We start from the raw sequence: 24,707 nt of genomic DNA, 5'->3' as shown, positions 1-24,707 counted from the left end.
ATCTGCTAGCATGTTTGATATATACCAAAATGAGGTTATTGCAAATGAGTTACGAGACAAATTGAAGATCGAGTATATGACTAAAAATGCAACAAGCAAAAAAGTTTTCGTTAAAAATTTCAATAATTACCATATGGTTGATAAACATTCTTTAATTGAACAACTGTGTAAAATTACATGAAATTAAAAGAATGCTTAATCAATTTAAATAATATAATATGAGTATGAATGGAACAATTATTGTGTCGTTTATAATAGACAAACTTTCTTCATCATGGAAGGACTTTAAAGAAGTCTGAAACATAAAAAAGAGGAAATCCCTTGAAGCTTTGGCTAATCATCTTTTAATTAAAGAGAAATACAAAAAGTAATAACATAATTTTAGTTTTGATGATGCCAAATTTCATGTTTTGGAGGAAAGACAGACTACTAAACCTAACAAAAAGAAGTTCAAGTTTAAGCAGATTGCTAATGGGCGTAAATTCAAAAAGAATAAGAAAGGGTCATGTTACCATTCTGGTAAGCTAGTACATTTCAAGAAAAAATATCGGTTATTACATAAGAAAAATGATTCCTTAAAAAGGGATACATTTGAAAATTTTATTGTCATGATTTTAGATATCCACATGTTTGAAAATGATGAATCTTGGTAAGCTGATTTTGGGGTAACAAAAAATGTGTGCAAGAACAAAAACATGCTCACAAAATTCAAACCAAATGAATATGATAGTGTCCTTAACATAAATTTTTTTTCCTATAGCAACAATCAAAAGTAAAAGGATCGTTGACCTTGAATTCACTTTTGAAAAAACTCTAACTTTGAATGATATTTATTATGTACTAGAAGTTATGAAGAACTTAGTGTGTAAAACTCTATTGAACAAGTTTGGTTTTAAACTTTTATTTGAGACAAATAAATTTATTCTATCTAAAGGAAGAATTTTAGTTGAAAAAAGGTATATGTATGGGGGGATAGTCAAACTCAATATTATTAATAAAAATAAGAATATTGTTTTTGCTTACATGGTTGAATCTTCATATTTATGGCATTATAGACTAGATCATTTAAATTATAAAAAATTACATGATATGAGTAAACTTCTGTTAATTCTTGAATTTAATCAATACATTAATAAATGTAACACATGTATGTTGGATTACCATAAATCTTTTTTCTAAAGTTAAAAGAAATGCAAAGTTACTTGAGTTAATTCATAGTGATATTTGTGATATGCATAACACTCTTACATTATTTGAAAAGAAATATTTTATCACATTTATAGAAAGTTATACTATATATTATTATGTTTATCTATTATATTCCAAAAATGAAGTACTTGATAAGTTTAAAATATATAAATCTAAAATTGAACTTTAATATGAATCTTTTATTAAGTGCTTGAAGTCAAATATGGGTGAAGAATATTATAGTCTAAGTTACTTTGAATCCATTAGAATAATCTACAAAGTTATTGTTCCTTTTACACCATAAAAAAATAGTGTAGTTGAAAGGAGAAATAGTCTTAATAGAAATGGTAAATGCAATGTTATCATATTTTGGTCTTAGACAAAGATTTTGGAGTGAAACTTTATTAACAGCTTATCATATATCAAATAAAATTCCTAACAAAGAAATAAAAATAACTCTATATGAGCAATGGTATAAAAGAAAACCAAATCTTAATTATTTAAAAGTTTAGGGATATAGAACTATAGTTAAAATTTCAAAACCCACAAGAAAAAAGTTGAGTGAAAGGGGAATAAAATGCATATTTATAGGATATGCATAAAATAGTAAAGCATATAGGTTTATGGTTATAAACCAAATGATTCAATTTCAGTTAACACTGTTATTGAATCAAGAGATGCAATTTTTTATGAAAATAGATTTAAATCTATTTCGAGACAACTACAAGTGATTCATCCTATAAGTGAAAAAAATTTTCAAATCCATTGGAACAAACTAAAATTAGTGATGAATCTTGTTAAGAAATAAGGACAAGCAAAATGGTTAGAAAAGTAAAAGATTTTGTACCAAATTTCTTTATGTTTCTTATGGAAGTGACTAATAAAGGCATAAACAATAAAATTTCTTATTGTTTTAATGCGATGTCCGATCCTATTACATATGAAGAAGCAATGAAATCTTAAGATTATGCTTTTGAAAGAAATGTAATAAATGATGAAATGGACTCAATAATGAAAAATAACACCTAGATTTTGGTTAACCTTCTACCAAATTCTAATCCAATAGGCTGTTAATGGATTTTCAAAAAAAAAATGAAAGTGGATGAAACTATAGATAAATTTAAAGCAAGGTTGGTAGCCAAGAACTTTACACAAAAATAAAGGATGGACTACTTTGATACTTATGCTCTAGTAGCTAAAATTGCTACAATTAGGTTTCTAATTTCACTTGCCTTGATTTATAATTTGATTATACGTAAAATGGATGTAAAGCTATCATTTTTAAAGGGTGAATTAAAAAATAATGTATATATAGAACAACCAGAAGGATTTATCATTCCAAGTTAATAGCATAAGGTTTGTAAGCTTATAAAGTCCTTGTATGGACTTAAGCAGACACCAAAATAATGGCATCAAAGTTTAATTAAATCGTTTTTACTAATGATTTTAGAATTAATGAGTCAGATAAGTGCATATATAGCAAATTTGAAAATGGCAAAGAAGTCATAATTTGTTTATATGTGGATGATATACTAATATTTGGCATTAATTCTAAACAAGTTAAGAAAACAAAGAAATTTTTATCAAATAACTTTTCAATGAAAGATATAGGCGTAACGGATGTTATTATTGGAATTAGAATAAGCCAAAATAATAATGGCATAACCTTGTCACAATTGCATTATATTGAAAAAATATTTAAAAAGTTTAATATTTTCGATTGTATTTTAGTATCTACATGCGTGAATTCTCAACTAAAATTAGTATTTGATATTGGTAAAACAATCGATCAATTGCAATATGTAAGAGTAATTGATTATTTGATGTATGCAATGACTTGTATAAAATCAAACATAGCATTTGCTGTTGAAAAGTTGAGTAAGTACACAAGTAATCCAAGTAACTTGCATTGACAAACAGTTAAAAAGTACTTCAATATTTGAAGAAAACAATCAATTATGGATTGTATTATAGTAGATATGCTTCAATTATAGAATGATATTCTGATGCTAGTTGGATTACTAATATGAAAGATTATGCTTCTACAAATGGGTGAATCTTTGTACTTGGTGGTAATGACATTTCTTGGGATTTTAAGAAACAAATATGCATTACAGATTCTTTCATGACAGCCGAGTTTATTGCATTAGCTGCAATAACTAAAGAAACTGAATGGTTAAGAAATTTATTATATGAAATACTTTTATGGCCAAAACTAATTTTTTCAATTTCTATCCGATGTGATAATAAATCAATTCTAGCAAAGGCATATAGCCAAGTATATAATGAAAAGTTTAGATATATTGGATTAAGATATAGTTATGTTCGATAATTAATTTCAGATAGAGTGATCACTATAAATTATATAAGGTCAAGTGAAAACTTTACAGATCCTTTAACAAAAAATCTTGCTAAATACTTGATAGAAAAGACCTTAATAGGGATAAGACTCAAGCTCATGAAGTAAAGTCACCCATGATGGAAACTCGACTCAATACTTAGTATAATGTCAAGTCTTGAGTTTAATGAGAAAAAGTACATCATCTGTATGTGATTGCTAGCACTATAATAATGTTTAATGCCATTCCAGATAAAATGCTAGGTACCCGTAATGATAAAGGAAGGATAAGTAATATACTCTTAATAGACCTATAACATAAATATGTTGTAGTATTATAGTTATGGAAACACTCTTAATGAAAGCTACCTATGTAAGTGTAAAGTGCGATCACTTTTAAAAGCTTAAAAGCTTAGCTCTAACAGCACTAATGAAAAGATGATGCAGACACATGACCATAAATGTGTCACTGGATACGAAACATTTATTGGATGTTGAAATTATTATGTGAGATAAGTTCGATTAACCAAATGAAATAGCTGGTTCAAAACATTATCTACCATGAGATTTTGGTTAACTTCAATGTTATCAGAAATCTGGATGATTTTGAAAACGGTGGTAGATTGTTAGAGATTCTCAAATAAAATATGAGAAATAATCTCACATTAAAAAAATAAAAATAAAAATAGATAGTTAAGTCTATTAAAAGCAAACAGATATATTTGTTTGAAACAAATGGTTTTAATTGTTTAAAAATAGATAGTTTTTGTCTATTCAAAATAGATAATCATGTATGTAGAAAAGAACACTTATCTGTTTTATAAAAAGCTCTTCTAGTTTTCTGAAGACATACAGAAATAATTTTTGGAACTCTTCATCTTTCTTCAAATTTTAGGTTTTTTTGTATAATTTTTGCTGTAAAAAACCTTTATAAAAGCTCAGTGATCATGTGATATATCGATGATTGCTTAATTGACTAATTTCATCAATGTAAAATGTAATTAATCACTAGGTTTCATTGTATTATCAAAATTTATTGCCTATAATCTTTTTACATACTTACCAAGTAAATAATTCAATGAAGACAAATAAAACCTTAAAAAAAATGATAGTATTATAGGTTTTGCAACATTTCTTTAAAATTTTAAAATTTTCAAATATAATAATTTTAGATTTTCAATATTTACCCTAACAATAAATACCATTGTTGGCGGTGTCTCACTTATGTTTTTAAGGGTTAAGAACTCTGAAGTTGAGAGTAAAAACTTAGACGTGACAAGGATTGCCAAAGATTAAAGCATGAACTAGAATGTTTTGCTTTTGCTACATATTGTAAAAGCTTTTTTCCATACGTAAAATTATTCCTGGCCTGAAAGAGAACAACATTGTTAAAGTAGGAAATCGGCCAGCACAGGATGCGTTCGGATCAAAAACATTTTAAATTGGGTCATTTTAAATTAAATTTCAACGTTTTTGAATTTCAACTTTTTTTTTTTTTTTTTATATTTGAATCGGATTCGGATTGAAATTAAACAAGTTATTTTTGTAGGTTTTTTCAAAGATACAATCACTATATCATACTTTTTGAGTTCGGATCAAAATTTTTAAATTTATATTTTTAGATTTCAACCGCTTTAGATTCGAGTTTATTTTTAAGTAAAAAAAATGATCTTTTAGCAGGAACATTAAGCTTCCTAGGATTTTAAAGTTTTTCACCGTAGAATACTACTTTTCCTTCAAGATGGCATCTCTTTTCCAAAGTAAAAGGTGATCGTTTCCTAGGAATATGCTTCGGTAATTACTTTGCTAATCTTGCATTAACCAAGTTTTGTCTTGCTCCGTTCAAGTGCTTAACCAAATCAAAGCTTCTAGCTCGTATGCGAAAGCTCTTCCCATCTGAAAAAGCAGAAAAAATGGAAGACAAACTCTGCCTTGAAAGTTGAAAAATATCTTTGTCTTTATTTCTAGCCTTATCCTTCTTCTGAATTCAAGAGAGAGTTGGAATGGAATTTATCGGATGAAAAAATATATATTTTATACTCCTTTTGTCTTGAAATTATTGTCTTTTAATTTTTTTTGGTTAAATTAATTTAACTTTGGTCATTACTTTTAATAAAATAATAAAATTAAAAAAAATAAGATTTGTAAACTTTGAATTTCAAAAATTTTAAGAAAGATTTTTACAAATTTTTAATTTAATATTATATTTTTAAAAATAAAATCAAAATAAAATTATTTTGACAAAAAAAAGAATAATAGACAATTATTTTGGCCCACTTTATTACACCAAAATCAAAATCAAAATCACGTATTAAAAAAATCTTCATTGCACCAAAAATGAGTTCAAGCTTGCAATAGCCCTACCTAAAGCCCAAGAAAAGATTTGAGCTAAAAAAAGTCATTCCCACGTGCCTTTTTTATGTGAATTAGGATTGAAAAAAAAAAATTTTAAAAATAAAAAATTGGTTTGAAATTATAATATTTAATTTAATTTAGATTATTTTTTTATTCTATCAAAATGATATTTAAATATTAAATATATATATTAAGTTTGGATTTGAATTGAATTATAAAAAATTAAAAAAAATTAAATTAAATTGAATTATATATTTTTATTAATTTTTATAATGTAAAATAATTATTTTTATATAAATTATTTAAATATATTAAAAATTATATAAAATTAAATTTAAAAATTGATGAACTTAATTGAATCAAAAATTTTATTTGAATTCGAATTAATTTTAAAAATTTATAATGTTATGTATGAACCGTTATACCCAAACGGAGTACGATATAATAATTGCACAAGAATGGGACCATTGTAGTGTTGGTGATATTTGTTGAGCTTGAGCACATGAAAGAGTGACGGATCTAAAAGGGGCCAGAAACTGAATGTCATTGTTGGGAAAAGTAAATGCTGAGCGTTGCAATGGAACCAACTCGTGGCCCACTATTGCCTTCAGCTGTGCCATTTTTGTCAACTAGAGAAACCTTTTGATGGAGATAAAGATCAAGTGGTGCCGGATCTAGATGATGAATCAGGACAATGCTTTACGGGTCCATTTTGAAGAATCGGGCCAGTTCTTGTCAGCTAGCCCAGGTTTTGCACAATCGGTTTCCTCGGTGCTGTTGAAACGATGCCACACTTCGAGGCCGATGGTTGATATCTTTCCAACAAATCTTGGGCTGATTTGTCTGAAATATATGTTGGTCCATCCCCCATTCCCCTGCAACAACCAGCAAGGATCAATGCCAAAATAACGTTAAATTTTCAGTGGTTAGAGGTGTGACTCGAAAATGTCACGAGTTTTGCCAATTTATCAGCCGACAGAGAAGGAGAGGGAGAGATGGCGTGATCAAGGTGAGAGGCAAAGACAAAATAACGCCTAGCTAATTAAACTAAGCAGATTTGAAAGGAAACCATGAAAATCTATGAATTGTTTTAGATACTGAGACAACCGGGTTACGTCACCGACATCCCAATAGATAGTTTAGTTCGTTTGTTTTCTAGTTTTCACACAGTTAAAAGATAATTATAATTATACATTTAATTATTTGATTTAATGAGAGGTTAAAGTATTTTTTGGTCATTGGAATAATAGTTTAAAATATTTTAAATTCAAAATTTAATTTAATTAATTTATATAATTATTCTTAAAAAATAATATTCACTTGCAATCTTTCTTCTTATATCAAGCAGTAGCTTTTTATGTATAAAAAAAATATTTTTTAGTCAAAATTAATGGAAAAAAGAGTTTTCCCTCGAGAAGCAATTGCGAATTTATAAATGTAACATATGAGAAAGGGAAGTATTAAGTTCAGGTTAGAAGCCTTTGGCATGTCTCCATCCGGCCATACCTCATAATGGCTCTGTTGAAAAAACAAAAAAAAAAAAAAAAGCTTAACAAAAATCCATCGTAATAAAAGAAACAATTTACTAAATTCTTTATTCTGGACTGATAGATCAATTCACTATGTCCTGGAAATTAAATACAAAACAACAGTATATGTCGTTGATTAGCCTCCTTTCAGGAGGCAGATGAAATAATCAGGCTACCGTGAAATTACTAAATAAGGCAAGGTCATGCCTCAACCTCTCTTGCCAATATTTTGTCAATGGCCACCTCTTATAATAGTTTGCTATATGGTCAATACGAATTTGTCTTTTATACCCTCACCTCTGTTGCCATTTTAGATGCATTTATATATAAATATAAATAAAAAATTATTAAGTCAATATACATAAAAATATTTTGAATACATAACATATATTTTAATTTTTTATGTAAATCTTAAATTTTTTATCATCAGTATATAAGATAATAATATAATATCAATAAAAAAATTAAATTATAATAATTTTACTTCTCTTATATGATAGAATGGTACCTTTTTTTTTTTGGGTTTTGATTAAAAATTTAGTAATAAAAAAAAATCATTTTGTCATACTGATTTCCCAAAAATCCTGCCTATAAACTTTATCAGCAAGCAATATCGTTGATTAAAATGCACAATAAACTGTGCATATAATCCAAAGAAGATTTTTGTCACCACGTTTCAACACCATGCTTTAATTAAGCTAATATTTTTATACTGGTATGCTTGATTCTTGCCGATATTTAGCATTAAAATTTGCTAAACATTTCCGGGAATAACTCTTCATAGCTACTGTAATATCAACTTAAATCAAATAACAATGCATCAAATCATAAATTATTCCACCTCATCAGTATTTCATTATTAATTAAATTATCGAAAAAACGACGCCGTTATGGAGATTCCATTCTCAATACTTTGCGTGTGACAACGCACACGTTATTATATATGTTGGCTGGCTCTTTTGGCTACCACAAATTTATAATTCTTTTATCTGTTGATTTGATGATTTTTTTTTTAATTTTTTTTAAGAATTTAGATAGGAGATGAATATTTAAAACCCCTTCTTTAGAAGAGAGTCGTAATTAATTGCCGAATGAAAAATGAAAAAAAAAATTTCAATAGTCTAAAATAAAACAGATAAACTTTGTTTTTAAAGTTGAAATTACTTACTTTATTCTAACGACCACTTTTAAAAAATAATTTTAAATTTTAATATTTATATTTTTTTATAAATATATATATATATATATATAAAAATTCAAAGTTTATATAAGAAGCAAAATGATGAGAGTAAAAGTTTAGTGATATATTTATAGGCAAAATGCCTAAGATCTGAAAGCGCGAGATCCAAAAGCCAAGCATCCAATGCCCATTGGTGCAATTCATGTATGCAAACACCATTTGGTTTCTGTCACGTAATAATTGAAACATATGCCATCAGAAGACAAAGTAGTGGTAGTAATTTAATCGAGTCAAGTTATATAGCACAGAAATGTGGACTTTCTTGGGGACAGAAAATGACATTATTCAATGAGGGCTCACGAGATCTTATAATATCAGACACTATCAAGCTTTGGAATTCTTTATATGCAAACATGATTTGCTTCTACAGTTTTGTCACAGCTTACAGCTGGTAACTGGTTGTGCGTAAAGTACTGTTCATTTGCTTTTTTACTTCAGGAAGGGAAAAAAACCAGCTTAAAAGTAATATGCACTTGCTGAAACTTGGGAGCTGAAGGCCCAAGAATCATGGTTCAAGTCTCAGATCTTCCTATTAAAATTAATTTTAAACCGTGTTATGTACGGATAAGTAAACGATTATAATATTTATTATATATAATATTATTAATTTAAAAATTTTATTTGAATAAAATAGTGAAAGATTATATTAACATAATAAATACATGATTATATATTTAACATATTAATTTTTTTTATAACATTGAAAAGTTAAGTTTTGATTTCTATCAAATATTTAAAAATTTTAAGGTAAAAAAATTTACAATTTTTTAATTCAAAAAATTAATTATAAGATATTATTTATTTGAACATTTAAAGTTTTATATTTTTATTATATACAGGATAAGTGTACTTATGATAATTTTTGTAATATAATATTATTTAAAATTTAAATATAATTACAAAGAACATTTTAAATTTTATTTTTATGATTATAAAAATATTGATAATGATTGATAAAAAAACTTAAGTCACCATAAATAATTTTTTATCATCATTTTATTTACAATTTAATAAATAATCTTGATTTGATTATTAAAAATAAAGTTATAAAAGTACAAAACAAAAAAAAAAATGTTGTATAGATTTTTTTCTGACTCGAAAATATAAATTTATTCATAAAACTGAATGATTACAAAACTAAAAAATCTCATCAGAAAAGCTCCAATGCATGAATAGAAAATAATTATAACAACACCTAATAATACACACAATTTAATAAAAAATAACACACAATCTGACGCCCTTGGAGTCTATGACTAACAAGTATAAAATAATTTTATTTTTTTCACTTCCATTTTTTAATTAGTAATATAGTTTGCTATTTTGCTTCTTTAAAAGTATATGCAAATTAACAATTTCAATTTTGCTTATAACAATTAAAAACTCTTTACTTCTTTTAAGGTGGTGAATTGGTGTTGAATATTTAAAATATAATTACCATTTTAAATTTAATGTCATATATATTCACCTAATTTTAAGAGAATATATAAATAATTAATTAGATAAAGTTACATGTTTAAAAAATCAATGTGAAAATAAATTTTGATATTAATTGTATGAAATTTTTTGTAATATTAATATATTAAATTTATAACTTAATTGTATGTATGCTTTCTTATAATTGATGAAGGAGTTGTATTAATATATATATATATATATATATATCTTATATTATGAAAGAGTTTGAACTTATATTAAAACCAAACCATTAGCATTTTTATTTCAACATTGTGTGTATTTTTATTATGAATTGATGGCATATCAATATGGTATCTTAAAATATTTATTTTAAAAAATTTGAATTAAGAATATCTATTTAAAAAATATATAAAATAATATAGGAAATTTAATATAAAAAATTCAATTTTAGTTTTAGTAATTTTAAAATTTTAGGACTTGTTAAATGAAAAAAGTGATAAAATTTACAAAATATAATTTGTTACATTTTTTTTATAAGATTTTAAAAAATTACAAACTAACAACCCTTACATTATCTAAAGCTTCATTCACTAAGAACTTATAAAATAAATTTTTCATTCTTAATTGAAACCAATAGATATTTAGTCATATCATAATCAAATATATCATTTTAGGTTGATTTAGTTTGTAATACAATATTTGAGAATCCTTATAATTTGGTTCCTAATCAATGCATAGCGTGCCAGCATTATAACATCAAAACTAATCAATCATTTTTTATATTTGATTGTAAAACTTTGTAAATCAACATAATTTTATTGATTATTCTCCTAAAATAAACGAAATCCATTAAGCCTATACTAATTAATACCTCGAAAAAAAAATTTTAGTAGCATCTTATTCAAAATATATATATGTATATAATATCAAATATTCACCTTTAAATTATAAATTAAAAAAACACTAAAATATATATTTGATAAAATTGCTATTCTATAAATAAAACCTAACAATTGCACAAAGAAAAAAAATATAGGAGGAAGATCTCAATAAACTTACAAAAAAATAGCAAGCAAGACTATAAAATAAATTTTTTATAAGATAATAGAGATAAAATTGTAGTAAAATAAAGTTAGAGAATAATTAAATTCGATTTACTTAATATTCTTTTTGAAAGAACATTTGTATTTATATTGCTACAAAAAAATTATCATAAATGTATTAAAATTTTATTATTATTAATCGTTTAATGTAATAAGTAATAAAAGACATGAAATTAATACAAATTTTCTTTCAAAATTATAAAATTTGAATTCTTACCGAATATATTATCTTAAAAAAAATTATCTAATTTAATTGTATCATTATTGTCAACTCATTAAATATTTCCTAATTTACTACATTAAATTTCATTTAATTTTTCATAAGTAATAAGAAAATATTAAATATATTTATAAGTAATTAAATTTTATTCTGAATTATTGCCTAAGATGCTTTTTTTTTTTTGTTTAAAATGAAACAAAATCTTCTCTGATTTAATTATATTGTCAACTCATCAAATGACTCATTTTTATTTCCTAATTTACTATATTAAATTTCATTTAATTTTTCATAAATAATAAAAATATATGGTTATATATTCATGATTAATTACTTTTTTATTTAATTTTTTATCTGTATTATTGACCAAATTAATTGTAATTTATTCATATAAGATAAATATATTGAATATTTAAAATGTAATAAATGTAATTAATTTAGTAAAACTAATTACTTATTGAATATTAAAAAATATTATTATAGTAAAATAAAAATATTTTAAATAAACAAAATACATTTATTAAAGAACATGATGATTTTTAACCTTATTCGTATATAAAAAAATATAAGCTATTCATATCAAATTTTTTCTATAAAAAATTTTAATTTTTATATATTTATATAAAATTAAATATTTGGTCACTTAGAGATTTCGGAAAACTGAATTTGAGCTGAACAATCTAGGATTCCGTCAATTTGTGGATTGCATTGGATTCTAGCTGATTCATCTTCCGTGATCAATTTTCTATTGGCTGATACTAATTACCATAACAGATGCTAATGTTGCCAAAGCTACTTTTGGGGTGGTTGTTACTACTGGTGTACCATTCGATATCGGCAAAGGAGAGATAATACCAAAGGTATTCTATGACTAATAAATCAATCAATCGAACGTACCGCCACAATCAAAGCCATTGATACATGTGGGACCACTGTTTGTGGATAAAGATAACAAATAGCAATGGACCTCTGGCTCAGAGACCATCATCATCACGTGTCGAAGATCACCCCACTCATCACTCATACATCCGATGACCTCTACTTTCCTTCAACAGTCTTATATAGTCCTTTTAACTCTCTTTGCTTTCCTCGCTCACTTGCTCTGCTCTCTGCTTTGTAAGCAATGTTCTCTCCAAATTCATTACTTTCTTCGAGTTTCTTCTATGTTCTTCTCGTTTTAATATCATGTTTCTCCGGAGGGCATTCGTCTTCCTCGTCTGCCCCCCCTAAGATTGGCAAAGGCTACCGTTTGATCTCCATTGAAGAGACCCCTGATGGTGGCTTTTTGGGTCACCTTCAGGTCAAGCAAAAGAACAACATTTATGGTCCTGATATTCCTCTCTTGCAATTCTTTGTTAAGTGAGTACATTCACTGCTAATTTTTACCTGTTTTGCATGTAGATTGCTGTTAATGTTAGCTCACTGTTAAACCATCTGTTTGTTAATAAAAATTTGTTCTTTTTCTTTTATAGGCATGAGACTCAAGATCGTTTGAGGGTACACATAACAGATGCAGAGAAGCGGAGATGGGAACTCCCATACAGTCTTTTACCAAGAGACCAACCACCTGTGTCAAAACAAACGATTGGGAGATCAAGAAAGAACCCTATAACAGTCTCAGAGCTTGCGGGGTCCGAGCTCATATTCAGCTACACAGTTGACCCTTTTAGCTTTGCAGTGAAAAGGAAATCAAATGGGCAGACCCTTTTCAATTCCAGCTCAGGTGGATCAGACTCATTTGGAGAAATGGTGTTTAAAGACCAGTACTTGGAGATTTCCACTCAGTTGCCTGAAGATGCTTCACTGTATGGACTTGGAGAGAACACTCAACCGCATGGAATCAAGCTGTATCCCAATGACCCTTACACATTGTACACAACCGATGTGTCGGCTATTAATCTGAACACTGATTTGTATGGGTCCCACCCTGTTTATATGGACTTGAGGAATGTGGGTGGTGAGCCGTTTGCACATGCTGTTCTCTTGTTGAACAGCAATGGCATGGATGTGTTTTACAGAGGGAATTCATTGACGTATAAGATTATTGGTGGTGTTTTTGACTTTTATTTCTTTGCTGGACCCACTCCCCTTGCCGTTGTTGATCAATACACCTCGCTTATCGGCAGGCCTGCTCCCATGCCTTACTGGTCTCTAGGTATGCCTTCCATTTTCTCACTTCTATTTTTTCTTTCTTCTGTTTTCTGGCATTGCATTTATGTTTTACTAAGATTAATTAGGCAAAGTTCTGAAGCTAAATCTAATGGAATTGACTAATAAAATATTACAGATATGACTATATTCTTCATTCTTAAAGGTTAAATTTTGATGGTGGATGTTGCATTAATAAACCATATGCCGCATAATTTTGAATCAAAATAGGCAATCTGTCAATATTTATATAAGAAACCTTGGTGTGATGAATAGTGAAGAGTAAGATTGCTGATATGATCTCTTAATCAGCTGGAGCCATGATTATATCTGCTATTTGTCTAATGTATTAGGATGGAGATGTTATGTTCCCATTTTAATGTGGGTAGGTGGATTGGTCCCATATCTGCTTTGCTTTATTGTCTTGTTTAAAGTCCCCATCTATCTATGTCTTGGTATATTAATTTTCCAGAAGCAACCTTTTAGATCTAAGAAATCTTTTTGCTTTGATCAATGATAAAATGACTTTTGGCGTTTTAGGTCTTTATAGTGATACAATCAATGATTAAGTTCCCGGTACTTATTTTATTTTACTTTTAGATTTTTTATTTTAGAATTGGAATAACTTTGACCTGCTAGTGCTAACCCATTCAGTAAAAAGCAACTTGTGGAACCCCCATGGAGGCACTATCTTTCTCACTCTTTACCTGTACGCTGCTCAATATCATCTTCCCTACATGAGGTGGAAATTGGATGGCCACTATCACATCTTTATCACAATGCTATAATAATTACTTAGTAGGCCCTAACTTGACGCTAACCCTAGATGGATGTACCCTCAAGCATTTGTCACACATGTTCCAAAGCTCTGTTTAGACTCCTTATCCTGTGGGGTATCTAAAGCCAAATAATTTGTGCTGCCCTTCATGTTATAGCACCTTTTGTGTCAGTAGTTATATGATCAAAGTTAAAAACTAGTTTTTCTGCTCCTTTTTCCTCATCAAAGGCACCATGTATAATAGAATTCTAATTGTAAAAAAATAGTAGACTCGCATGTGACTTTGAGGCTTGTTTTTTACAAATTTTTAGGGCATCTCCTATAACACAGCTTACAAATGATAAATATCTCATGATCAAATTGACTAATCTGTTCGTATTTAGGCACTAGCATGTGGAGTTGCCGCTGCGTGTCATCGCTTATAGGTAGAATGGTAAAATATTTACTTGAGTTATGGGGAAATCCTTGCAGTTGAGTCATTTAGATGTTGCTAGAAATTTCCTGGATTTTGATGCCATAACAATCTTTTGCTGCAAAATTTCATCCCAATACTCATTTTGTGAAAAATGAAACTAAGTAAAGAAGGGATAGAACAGCAAATACAATTGGTCATTAGATTTTCCTTTTCTTGTGTTAAGTGAAGACTATCAGCATTAGAGCTAATCTGACTAACTCCTCAATTATTTTCTTCTCTTGCTGTACTGATGCTAATTCTGTTCATTTAGCAGGAGAGTGCTTGAAGGTCTTCCTTTTTTTCGTTTTTGCATTTCTTTTTTAGTATCTTACATGAGCAGTAGAGACTTGAGATTAATAAAATATATTCATATTTTTTGTTTGTATAAATTTGATGAACAGGGTTTCACCAATGTCGATGGGGTTACCATAACCTTTCTGTAGTTGAAGATGTTGTTGAGAACTACAAGAAGGCCAAGATCCCACTTGATGTGATCTGGAATGATGATGATCATATGGATGGCCATAAGGACTTCACCCTTAACCCAGTCAACTACCCCCGTCCAAAGCTTCTGGCATTCCTCGACAAAATACATAGCATAGGCATGAAATACATTGTCATAATTGATCCTGGAATTGGTGTTAATTCTAGTTATGGTGTATACCAAAGAGCCATTGCCAATGACGTATTTATCAAGTATGAGGGTGAGCCCTACTTGGCCCAGGTGTGGCCCGGGGCTGTTAATTTTCCAGACTTCCTCAACCCTAAAACTGTTGCATGGTGGGGTGATGAAATTCGACGATTTCATGCACTTGTCCCTGTTGATGGGCTCTGGATTGACATGAATGAAGCTTCAAATTTCTGTAGTGGGAAGTGCACAATTCCAAAAGGAAAGCAGTGTCCAAGTGGCACTGGACCTGGTTGGATCTGTTGCTTGGACTGCAAGAACATAACAAAGACAAGATGGGATGATCCACCATACAAGATAAATGCTTCAGGTTTGCAGGTACCAATAGGGTACAAAACTATCGCCACTAGCGCAGTTCACTACAATGGTGTTTTAGAGTATGATGCTCATAGTCTTTATGGCTTTTCTCAAGCCATAGCTACTCACAAGGCCCTCCAAGGGCTTGAAGGCAAACGGCCATTTATATTGTCACGCTCTACATATGTTGGTTCAGGAAAATATGCTGCTCATTGGACAGGTGATAATAAGGGCACTTGGGAAGATTTGAAGTATTCAATAACTACTGTGCTTAATTTTGGTATATTTGGGGTTCCAATGGTTGGTGCTGATATATGTGGGTTCTATCCTGCTCCAACAGAAGAGTTGTGTAACCGTTGGATCCAAGTAGGTGCTTTTTACCCTTTCTCTAGGGATCATGCAAATTACTACTCTCCTAGACAGGAGCTGTATCAGTGGGAGACTGTCACCAAATCTGCTAAAAATGCTCTAGGGATGAGGTATAAACTTCTTCCTTACCTCTACACGCTGACATATGAGGCTCATATAAGTGGAGCACCAATAGCCAGGCCACTTTTCTTCTCGTTTCCTGCTTACAAGGAGTGTTATGGGCTGAGCACCCAATTCTTGCTAGGAAGCAGTCTCATGGTGTCTCCAGTGCTTGAGCAGGGGAAAACTGAGGTTAAAGCACTCTTCCCTCCGGGTTCTTGGTACAATGTCTTTGATATGACAGAAACCATTGTGTCAAAGGGACAGTACGTTACCCTCGATGCACCTTTGCTTGAGGTTAATGTACATTTGTTCCAGAATATCATACTACCAATGCAGCAGGGTGGTATGATCTCAAAGGAAGCTAGAATGACACCATTCACTCTTGTAGTGACTTTTCCTGCTGGGACTAGTGAAGGACAAGCCAAAGGAAACCTTTATCTTGACAATGACGAGCTTCCAGAAATGAAACTTGGAAATGACTGTTCAACGTATGTCCAATTATATGCAACAATGAACAAAGGAACTGTGAAGGTTTGGTCAGAAGTTCAGGATGGCAAGTTTGCTTTAGACAAAGGTTGGATAATTGAGAAGGTAACTGTGTTGGGACTGGGTGGAAATAGAGAGACATCTGCTCTTGAAATTAATGGAATTCCAGTAGCCATCGGTGCTTCCAGCGTAGAATTGAGCTCAACGGAACAGAAGCAGCTGCAAGATCTTGATGATGGACAAGACAGGAAGACCTCTTTGATGGTAGAGGTTACAGGTTTGAGGTTACCTGTTGGAAAGAACTTTGTCATGTCCTGGAAAATGGGGGTACAAGATCATTAAGTTCTTCTTCAGACTTTTAAGTACTTTTTGGTATTTTTTTCCCTTTCATTGTTGATGATTTGCTGTTCCATAATTGTGGTTCTTCATGGTGAGGCGATGAGCTTAATGTGTGCCCATCCTTTTCCATGCGACCAAGCAAAAACAAAGTGAGGTCTAAATCTTCATTGCATGCTTAGAGGCTGTTAATCGATGTTGTGGTTTAAAATGCAGTAATGCAAAATTTGGGTCTCAAATGAGTTCGACTTAATAGTATTATACTGGTATGGACGTATGGTATATGTTATAACTATTGTAGCACAGCCGACCATGCACTAGGGAAATGAATTTTTTATTGAAAGAGCGGGAGCTTTGGAGTGTAGCAGAGCAGTCGAGGGCTCGAGGCACGTGGCCATGTTTGCATCGAGCGAGCATCAGTGAATCCAATGAATGCATGCTTCGCCACCCAAATTCAATACCTACCAAAAAAAAAAAAAAGAAAAGAGCACTGATATCTTGTCCCGCATCGCCACCAACTAAAACGTCCCCACTGCTCATTTCCCATGCCCAATACTGGCACAACAAGAAAAAGGAAAGTCCACTTTATGTCCATTGGATATTTGTCATCACAAGTCACGTGACCCCTCTCCTCCTCACGCATTCAGTCTTGCACTAGTCTGTTTATATTAAATTAAATCTATGTTTATGATAATGATGATGATGATGATGATGATGATGATGAGAGCATCGCATGCCTAATGGATGCATGCATGACAAGTTGACCAAAAGCTCAAAAGGCCGGGAGGCGGAATTAGTTTTTGGAGCAGAGGCCAGGTGGGCTACGCAAATGAAGATGAGTGGACCGATAGTGAAAGGTAGCGTCGGTTTCCCGCCAAAGGAGGTGACGTGGAGTCCACGGCACTATTCATTCCCGCCAAAAACACCTATTTTCGGTCCTACACAAAAGCATCGGTCGACACGTGTTGATTTGGGACATGTGTCTGCCATTTGTTGGGGTTGGTCGATGATGATGAGGATTAAGGAGGGAGGACCCTTTTTTGTCTGCAATTGCGTGGAAAGTCCCGGTTTGCAGTAACTTTTGTTTCCTTCCTTTGTTTTTTTCTCGTTTTTCTTTTCTACTTTTTTTTTTTTTTATTCGTCGCTTTTCTCTAGAATTGAAGGGTCGTTACTGTCATGCTGAGAATGATGACGTGGCCCTCTGATTTTGTTCCGCTGCGTAACAGCTGACAACTCAGCATTGTAATAACCAGTAATTTCTTTAGAAGCCGCTGCAGTAATTTAAGGCCCCATTATTTTTAGAAATTTTAATCTATTTTAATTTTAATTTATTTAAAAAATAATATGCCTTTAAAAAAGTATCATTATATGTTAATTAACACTTTTCTTCAAATATTAATAATCTTATATTATATTATATTATACAATTTGTCCTCTAATAAAATATTCAATAAAAATGTAAAGTATGACATATTTTAAATATATTATTACATTAATTTTAACTTTTATTTATTAATAAAATCTTGTCTCAATAGTAAGAATAAAATATTTAAACTTTTAAATTAAACATTTTTCTTCAAATATTAACAATCTTATATTGATATTATATTATACAATTTGACCTCTAATAAAAATTTTCAATTAAAATTTAACATGTGAAATATTTTAAATATATTATTACATAGATTAATTTTAACTTTTATTTATTTATTTATTAATAAAATCTTATCTCAATAATAAGCATAAAATATTTAAAATTTTAAGTCTTTAGATTCAAGTTCTATTCAAAATTAGATGATGATTGATAGGTGGTTAATTTGATGACCTTATTGGTTTCTTTGATGTATATTAAAATTTATTTAATTATGATTGTATTTTTTTAATACATTTAATTTAATAAAGAAATATTTACTCTTATACCTAAACAAATCATTTATCTTCTTCTTTGAAAAAAATAACAAAGTAAGAACAAAATTAAATCCAACTTTTAAAATTCATGTGTGATCATCATAAACTTAAAATAATATCTCATTATCATTGTATTAACTTTTTAAAGAAATAACGAGATAATAAATCTATAATTTTATAAACTTAGAACTTTTGGATTTAGCATAGAAAATTTTCTTTAATATAATGTATATATGATGAAAATATGACCCTACTTTTTTTTTTTTTTTTTCTACACCCATAAAATAAAGTATAAGTTAGCTTTTGCATATCTTATAAAAATATGTTTTCTAAAGGGTTTTAAGTATCTTTTACAAAATATAAAGGTTTGAAATCATGTAATTTGTATTTGTGTTGAAAAAGTAACATTTGAAAGTGGATAAATAAAATTTGAAATGAAAAAAACCAAAAATATTCAAATGTTATTTTATAGGAATTTAAATTATTGATTATATTAATTAATATAATATTTATTTTTTAATATGTTTAATTTTAAATTAAGATACATGACAAATAATCAATCATTTAAATATTATATTAGTTAATAAATTTATAAATTATAATTTAAATATCATATTAAATATTTTAAAAGTTTAAATAACGTAATAAATAATTTTATATAATTTATGAGTAATTAATAGCATTAGCCCATTCGAATATGAATGCATAGTTATTGTAAAATATGGGCGTTGGTTGTCTTAAATATTGGGTGTCGGATTTCCACGACATGGCGTTATATATGCAATTTCTTATATTATACTCCATTTACGATGCCGTTAATGTAAACAGAAAAAACGGATAGGGTAGCTTTCATTTAACTTTTTGACATTTAATTGTCGAAAGTAAAGAAATAAATATAATAATTTATATTTAATATATTATCATTTGTATAAATATTATTCATTAGTAGTTAACTATATATTAATATTTCATTAAAAAATTTAATTTCAAATATATTTTTAAAGTTAATTATATTTAATTTTTAAAAATTTAAAATTATTTAAAATTATTATTATATAATTTACTGATAATTTATTAAATATAAAATTTTAATAATATGTGTTATAATGCCATCTTTCAATAAACAGATTAAATAGTTATAACTTTTAGATTTTATTTACAAAATATTAATTTTTTAAAGATAAGATTCTTTGAATAAAAAAATTACTATTTGTTTCATTCAATTAGCATTTTTCAAATAAAATTTTTAAAATTTAAAATTTAATTATTGAAGTTAAAAATTTGATATTTTATTAATAAATCATAACAACAAAACAAAGTTATCAAAAGCAAAAAAAAAAGAATTATTAAGCTACCTTGCTTTTGAAGTTTCTAAATTGCAACAGGTTCTATTTGTTCACGTGTCTTTTTCCCAATCAAAGGGCTAATTGCAAGTCAAAAACTTTTTTTTCCTTTTTTTTCTGTAAAATAATACAATATTATTTTATTTAAAACATTAAGTACAAAAATGAAAATAAAGTGAAAGCGCAAGCAATATTTTTAATGATTATAGAAATAAATCTCTTCTACCCAAAATAATTACTAAAAATTCTGATAATTAAGAAAAGAAAATTTTAAATTTGATCTGATTGTTTTTGAATTCTTTTATTTTATCATTAATTGAAAAAACCGAGATTTTCTCTAAAAATCTAACAAGAAAAGTGAAAAAGGAATGCCAAGGAATCCTAAGAAGGTAAAATTGTGGGAGAAAAGAAATACTCGTCACTTCATCAGTGGCAACATTGTAATTTATAAGAGTCCTAGGCCCCATATATTACGAGAATTCATCGATACATGCCAAGAAAACCCTTACCCATTCGTTGCCGACTCGCGGCGCTTCATTTACCAATCAAAAGCTGCGGACGTCAGACACTCCATCCCCAATCCCTCACCTCACACGTGCAACGAACACGCCACCAAAGAGGCCGATCTCATGGCTCCAAAGTTAAGGTTATGAACGATTCGAGCGTGGACACAATCGCGAGTGGAATGTGTTGTTGAAAAACCTCGCGCAAATAAAAGAAATTGAGGCTGGGAAACATGATACGCATGACATGATAAGATCGGTAACACAATGGATGCGCATGACAGCTCATTTTCCTTTTTTATTTTATTTACCATAAATCAATAAATATATGTGATAAATATAAAATTCTCTTTAATGCAGGTTTTTGACTGCTTGGGAAAAGGCGAATGGCGTTGGGGAAAGAAGAGAACAGAGCCGAAGAAACGAGAAAGAGACGTCAAGGATAGAATAAAAAGAAGAAAATCCAGAGTCAGTCCAAACCCACAAAAGGTAAAAGGTATTGTAACTACTAATATTATTTTTTCTAGATTTTTTTTAGGGAAATGGAGACATTTTTTAATGAATTTTTTATGACGTTTCTTCCATAGACATTTGTGTCCATGTTCATCGCTAGTCGGTCATTTTTTTTCACTCTGGTCTCTACCTGTAGTCTATATGACTGTTCAAAGGGAAGCGACAATAACTATCTTAGCTGATTTTTGTCAGGTTATGCAGTTGGAGAGGGAAAAATCAGAGCCATAGATTTGTAAGCTCCTTTTCTCTGTCTTTTTCTTTTATTATTCTCCTGCTATATGTAGCACTAGCTAAGACGATATTTTGGTTTCGGTTTCGGTTTCTCTTGATAGGGAAAAAAGGCGAAGCTGGGGCTTTAGTGATAGGCTGGTACTGTTGTTGTGGTTTCTCTCTGGTGATATCTTTTGTTGCGCTTTCGAAGAGCTAAGGGAGGCTGATTAGTGGATTTATGACGGCTGAGTTTGATCTGGTTTTGATTGGGGCTCAGTTGCAGCTCTGGCTTTTATCCTCAACAACAATTGTTTCTTCTTACTATTGCATGATCCTCTGCTTCTACTGGCAGAGACTGAATCTCGTGTTCCCGACAGCTTCGATGCGTTTGATACCAAAAAGGTTTGTCAACGAATAAACCCTGCCTTTTGATTAAAAACCCATGTTTCAGTTCTTTTTTCATTTCTGTTTTTTTATCTGAATCTGGTGTTTTTGTGATTATTTTTGGGTGTTATCAGTGTTTTGATATAGATCTTGTTTTTTGTTTTATTTGCAGGACTTGTTCTGGAGTAAAGTGTTTTGGGGGTTTTCACATAAAACAACGATTCTTCTATCTTTTCTTGTTTCTCAGAGGGGCTCATACTTGATAAAACCGGTTTGATAGTCTCAGATTTTGTTTACTCTTTTTGCCCTTGATTTTGTTTTCATAGTTGTCCGCAATTTTCCGGGTATTTTGAGGGGGGTTTTAAGTGAGTTGTTACCAGTTTTTGCTGCCAAAAATGTCATCTCGAAAACAAACCATGAATCTAAATAAATCCTGCAAAAAGTCCAAGAAAATCCAATCAATCGTTGGTGAAGAAGAAACCCAAATGATAAGAAAAGTTCGTGTTATCTTTCATGATCCTTATGCCACCGATTCATCTTCAAGTGAAGATGAATCAGAGAGAGCTATTGCTAGGAACGCCCCAAGGGGAAAACGTGTTTTTCATGACATTAAACTTCCTGTTTTAGGTTTGGCTTCTCGGTCAAAACCTCTTGAATTTGAGACATCATCTCAAGACAGTAACTCTAAAACCCCTATTAGCAGGAAAAGGGCTTTGAGTAAAATCCTTGATGACAAATCTCTAGTGGCTAAAACCAAAAAACCTGTTGGTGTTCGTCAAAGGAAGTGGGGCAAATGGGCTGCAGAGATCAGGCACCCACTGAAGAAAAACAGGATTTGGTTGGGAACGTACGACACCCTTGAAGATGCAGCTAAGGCTTATGATGCTAAAAAGCTCGAATTTGAGGCTTTGGCTGCTGCTGCTGCTGCTTCTGCTTCCTCTGATAAAAGCAATGATGCTTCATGTTCAGCTGCTCCATCTCTCAACAGTAGCTCTGTTCCTGCTACTTCTGAAGAGTCTGAGAGCCTTTTATCACATACTTCGCCATTATCAGTGCTCGAATTGGATACTTCTGAATCTGTTTCAGCCTCAAATAACAATGATGATTGTGGGGGTGCAAACAAAGTAGAGTTTGATGCAAACTTTGCCAATTTACAGATACCGGATTTCTGTTTCATTGATGATCCATTACTGTCTGGTTCAGTTGGACAAGAGCTTAACTTAGATGCAGAGCCTGCTGATTATCTGTTTGTCAATGGTTTTGGCATGACGTTGCAGGATTATTGCAGCATTGAAGACCTCAGTATTTGTGGGATCGAAGCTGATGAACCTAGTGAGCTCCCTGATTGTGATTTCAGCACTGATGATTTTCTTTTTGGCGAAGAACCCCCCCTCAACATTGTATGCCCATAAGTTTTGCAGTTAGGCATTAGTAGTATTAATTCAATGGTATAATCTTAGTAGTTGGGAGTATATTTAAGTTTTTAATTAATGTTTGAGGGTATCAGAGATCTCAGGGACTCTCCAAGATGAGATAATTGGGAACTGCTTTTTTGTGAGTGAGTTAATTTACATGTTTTCTGAATTAAAGAGGAATGAGCCTCCTCCTCTTGAGGGGTGAAAAATCCTTTGGTTTTTTTCTTGTGCTTCTGAGCCGTCCAAGGGATTTAGCTATCTGAGAAAACTGCTTGATCTGTTGATCAATTTTGATCTTTATCGCTCATCCTCACATGTTTAAGATATTATATTTGGAATAAAGTTTCTATTTGATATAATTTGCATCTTAGTTTGCTTTACTTTTGTGCTCTACTTAGATGAAGCATGCGATTATTTTTTCCTAGGTGTTTGGTAGTAATATTATAATTTGATTTGGTCATAGCGGTTCAATGAATCTGGGCTCTTTATAAATCTAAAGACTAGTGGTATAGATTATCAGGTCCATTATTTTTTAAGGGGAAAAAAAAAAGGTGGGTGGTGGGATCTTCTAGTTGGAATTGAAAATTACATGTAACTAATGCTTTGATTCTAAGGGAACGGCTGGATTTCATTCTCTATTTCTTGCTGCCAATTTTCTGCTAAAGTTGGAGTTAAAAGTAGCAAAGTCGGACTAATTCTTTAGACCAGTTGCAGCAGAGCGTAATGTCTAAAGTTCTATTCAACATTCACTTTTTTTCCACCAGAAGATATGCCACTTTCCATCACTTAATTGGATCAATTGGAACTCAGAAGCCAAAAAAGGACAAATCTTGCAAATCTTCAATTTCAGTATGATTTCTGCACAAATAGTTTACAAATGATGATTTTTAAGTACATTGCCAGTATATAAAAATAAAAAATAATTCTTTTTTTGGACTATATTTGTTGCAGATGTTTCCGCTTAGACCAGAGTGTGATTGGAACGTGAACATGTTTGATCTTATTAATAGTTTGGACGTGGGTTGGGGGGGGAGGGGGTTAATTATTTCGTGGAAGTGATTTGATTTTGCCAGATCGCCGTCCCCCGTGGGTTTGCAGAAAATGAACAGAGGATCCCACTTGGGCAGACGAAGGTGAATTGGTCTTGCGCAAATTGCTCCATTTTTTAAGTCAATGGTCATGGTCTCAAATTTCTAACAACTAAAACAATCATACATTGAATTTTCTTTTCTCTAATTTATTTATTTTTTTATATTTGTGATTTGAGAAATTTAATAATATTATTAGATTTAAAAATATTAATACTCTACTAAAATACTTGAATCTAAACTATGCATTAAATAGTTTTCAAATTTGGTCAGCTAATGAGGTATGGCATCATTAA

At 30.1% G+C, this 24,707-nt stretch overlaps 3 protein-coding genes across 4 annotated transcripts; all 3 read left to right on the top strand.

The window, feature by feature from the left end:
- Positions 1-12,480: 12,480 nt before the first annotated feature.
- LOC111318381 (alpha-xylosidase 1-like) lies at positions 12,481-17,286 on the top strand. Its single transcript, XM_022921216.2, has 3 exons — positions 12,481-12,748; positions 12,862-13,544; positions 15,171-17,286. The coding sequence occupies exons 1-3, from the start codon at positions 12,513-12,515 to the stop codon at positions 17,051-17,053; spliced, it is 2,802 nt and encodes a 933-aa protein (XP_022776951.2). The 5' UTR covers positions 12,481-12,512; the 3' UTR covers positions 17,054-17,286.
- A 3,427-nt stretch (positions 17,287-20,713) lies between these two features.
- LOC111318380 (uncharacterized) lies at positions 20,714-22,218 on the top strand. 2 transcript variants are annotated; one of them, XM_022921215.2, is made up of 4 exons: positions 20,714-21,060; positions 21,162-21,297; positions 21,507-21,546; positions 21,647-21,766. In XM_022921215.2, exons 1-4 carry the CDS (start codon positions 21,049-21,051, stop codon positions 21,753-21,755), a joined length of 297 nt encoding a protein of 98 aa, XP_022776950.2. In that variant the 5' UTR covers positions 20,714-21,048; the 3' UTR covers positions 21,756-21,766. The 2 variants fall into 2 exon arrangements, with proteins under 2 accessions (XP_022776950.2, XP_022776948.2); XM_022921213.2 differs by lacking the exons at positions 20,714-21,060; positions 21,162-21,297 and adding an exon at positions 22,081-22,218 and having other exon boundaries at positions 21,326-21,546; positions 21,647-21,926.
- An 85-nt stretch (positions 22,219-22,303) lies between these two features.
- Positions 22,304-23,682, top strand: LOC149520217 (ethylene-responsive transcription factor ERF118-like). The gene has a single exon (XM_089756795.1). The coding sequence runs from the start codon at positions 22,304-22,306 to the stop codon at positions 23,318-23,320; it is 1,017 nt and encodes a 338-aa protein (XP_089612921.1). The 3' UTR covers positions 23,321-23,682.
- Positions 23,683-24,707: the final 1,025 nt, after the last annotated feature.

This window comes from Durio zibethinus, chromosome 2, assembly GCF_047325235.1.
Source record: "Durio zibethinus cultivar Kanyao isolate XHJ-2024 chromosome 2, ASM4732523v1, whole genome shotgun sequence".
Lineage (NCBI taxonomy): Eukaryota > Viridiplantae > Streptophyta > Magnoliopsida > Malvales > Malvaceae > Durio > Durio zibethinus.
Note: the sequence above shows the minus strand (reverse complement) of the source record. Positions and strands in the feature narration are given on the sequence as shown.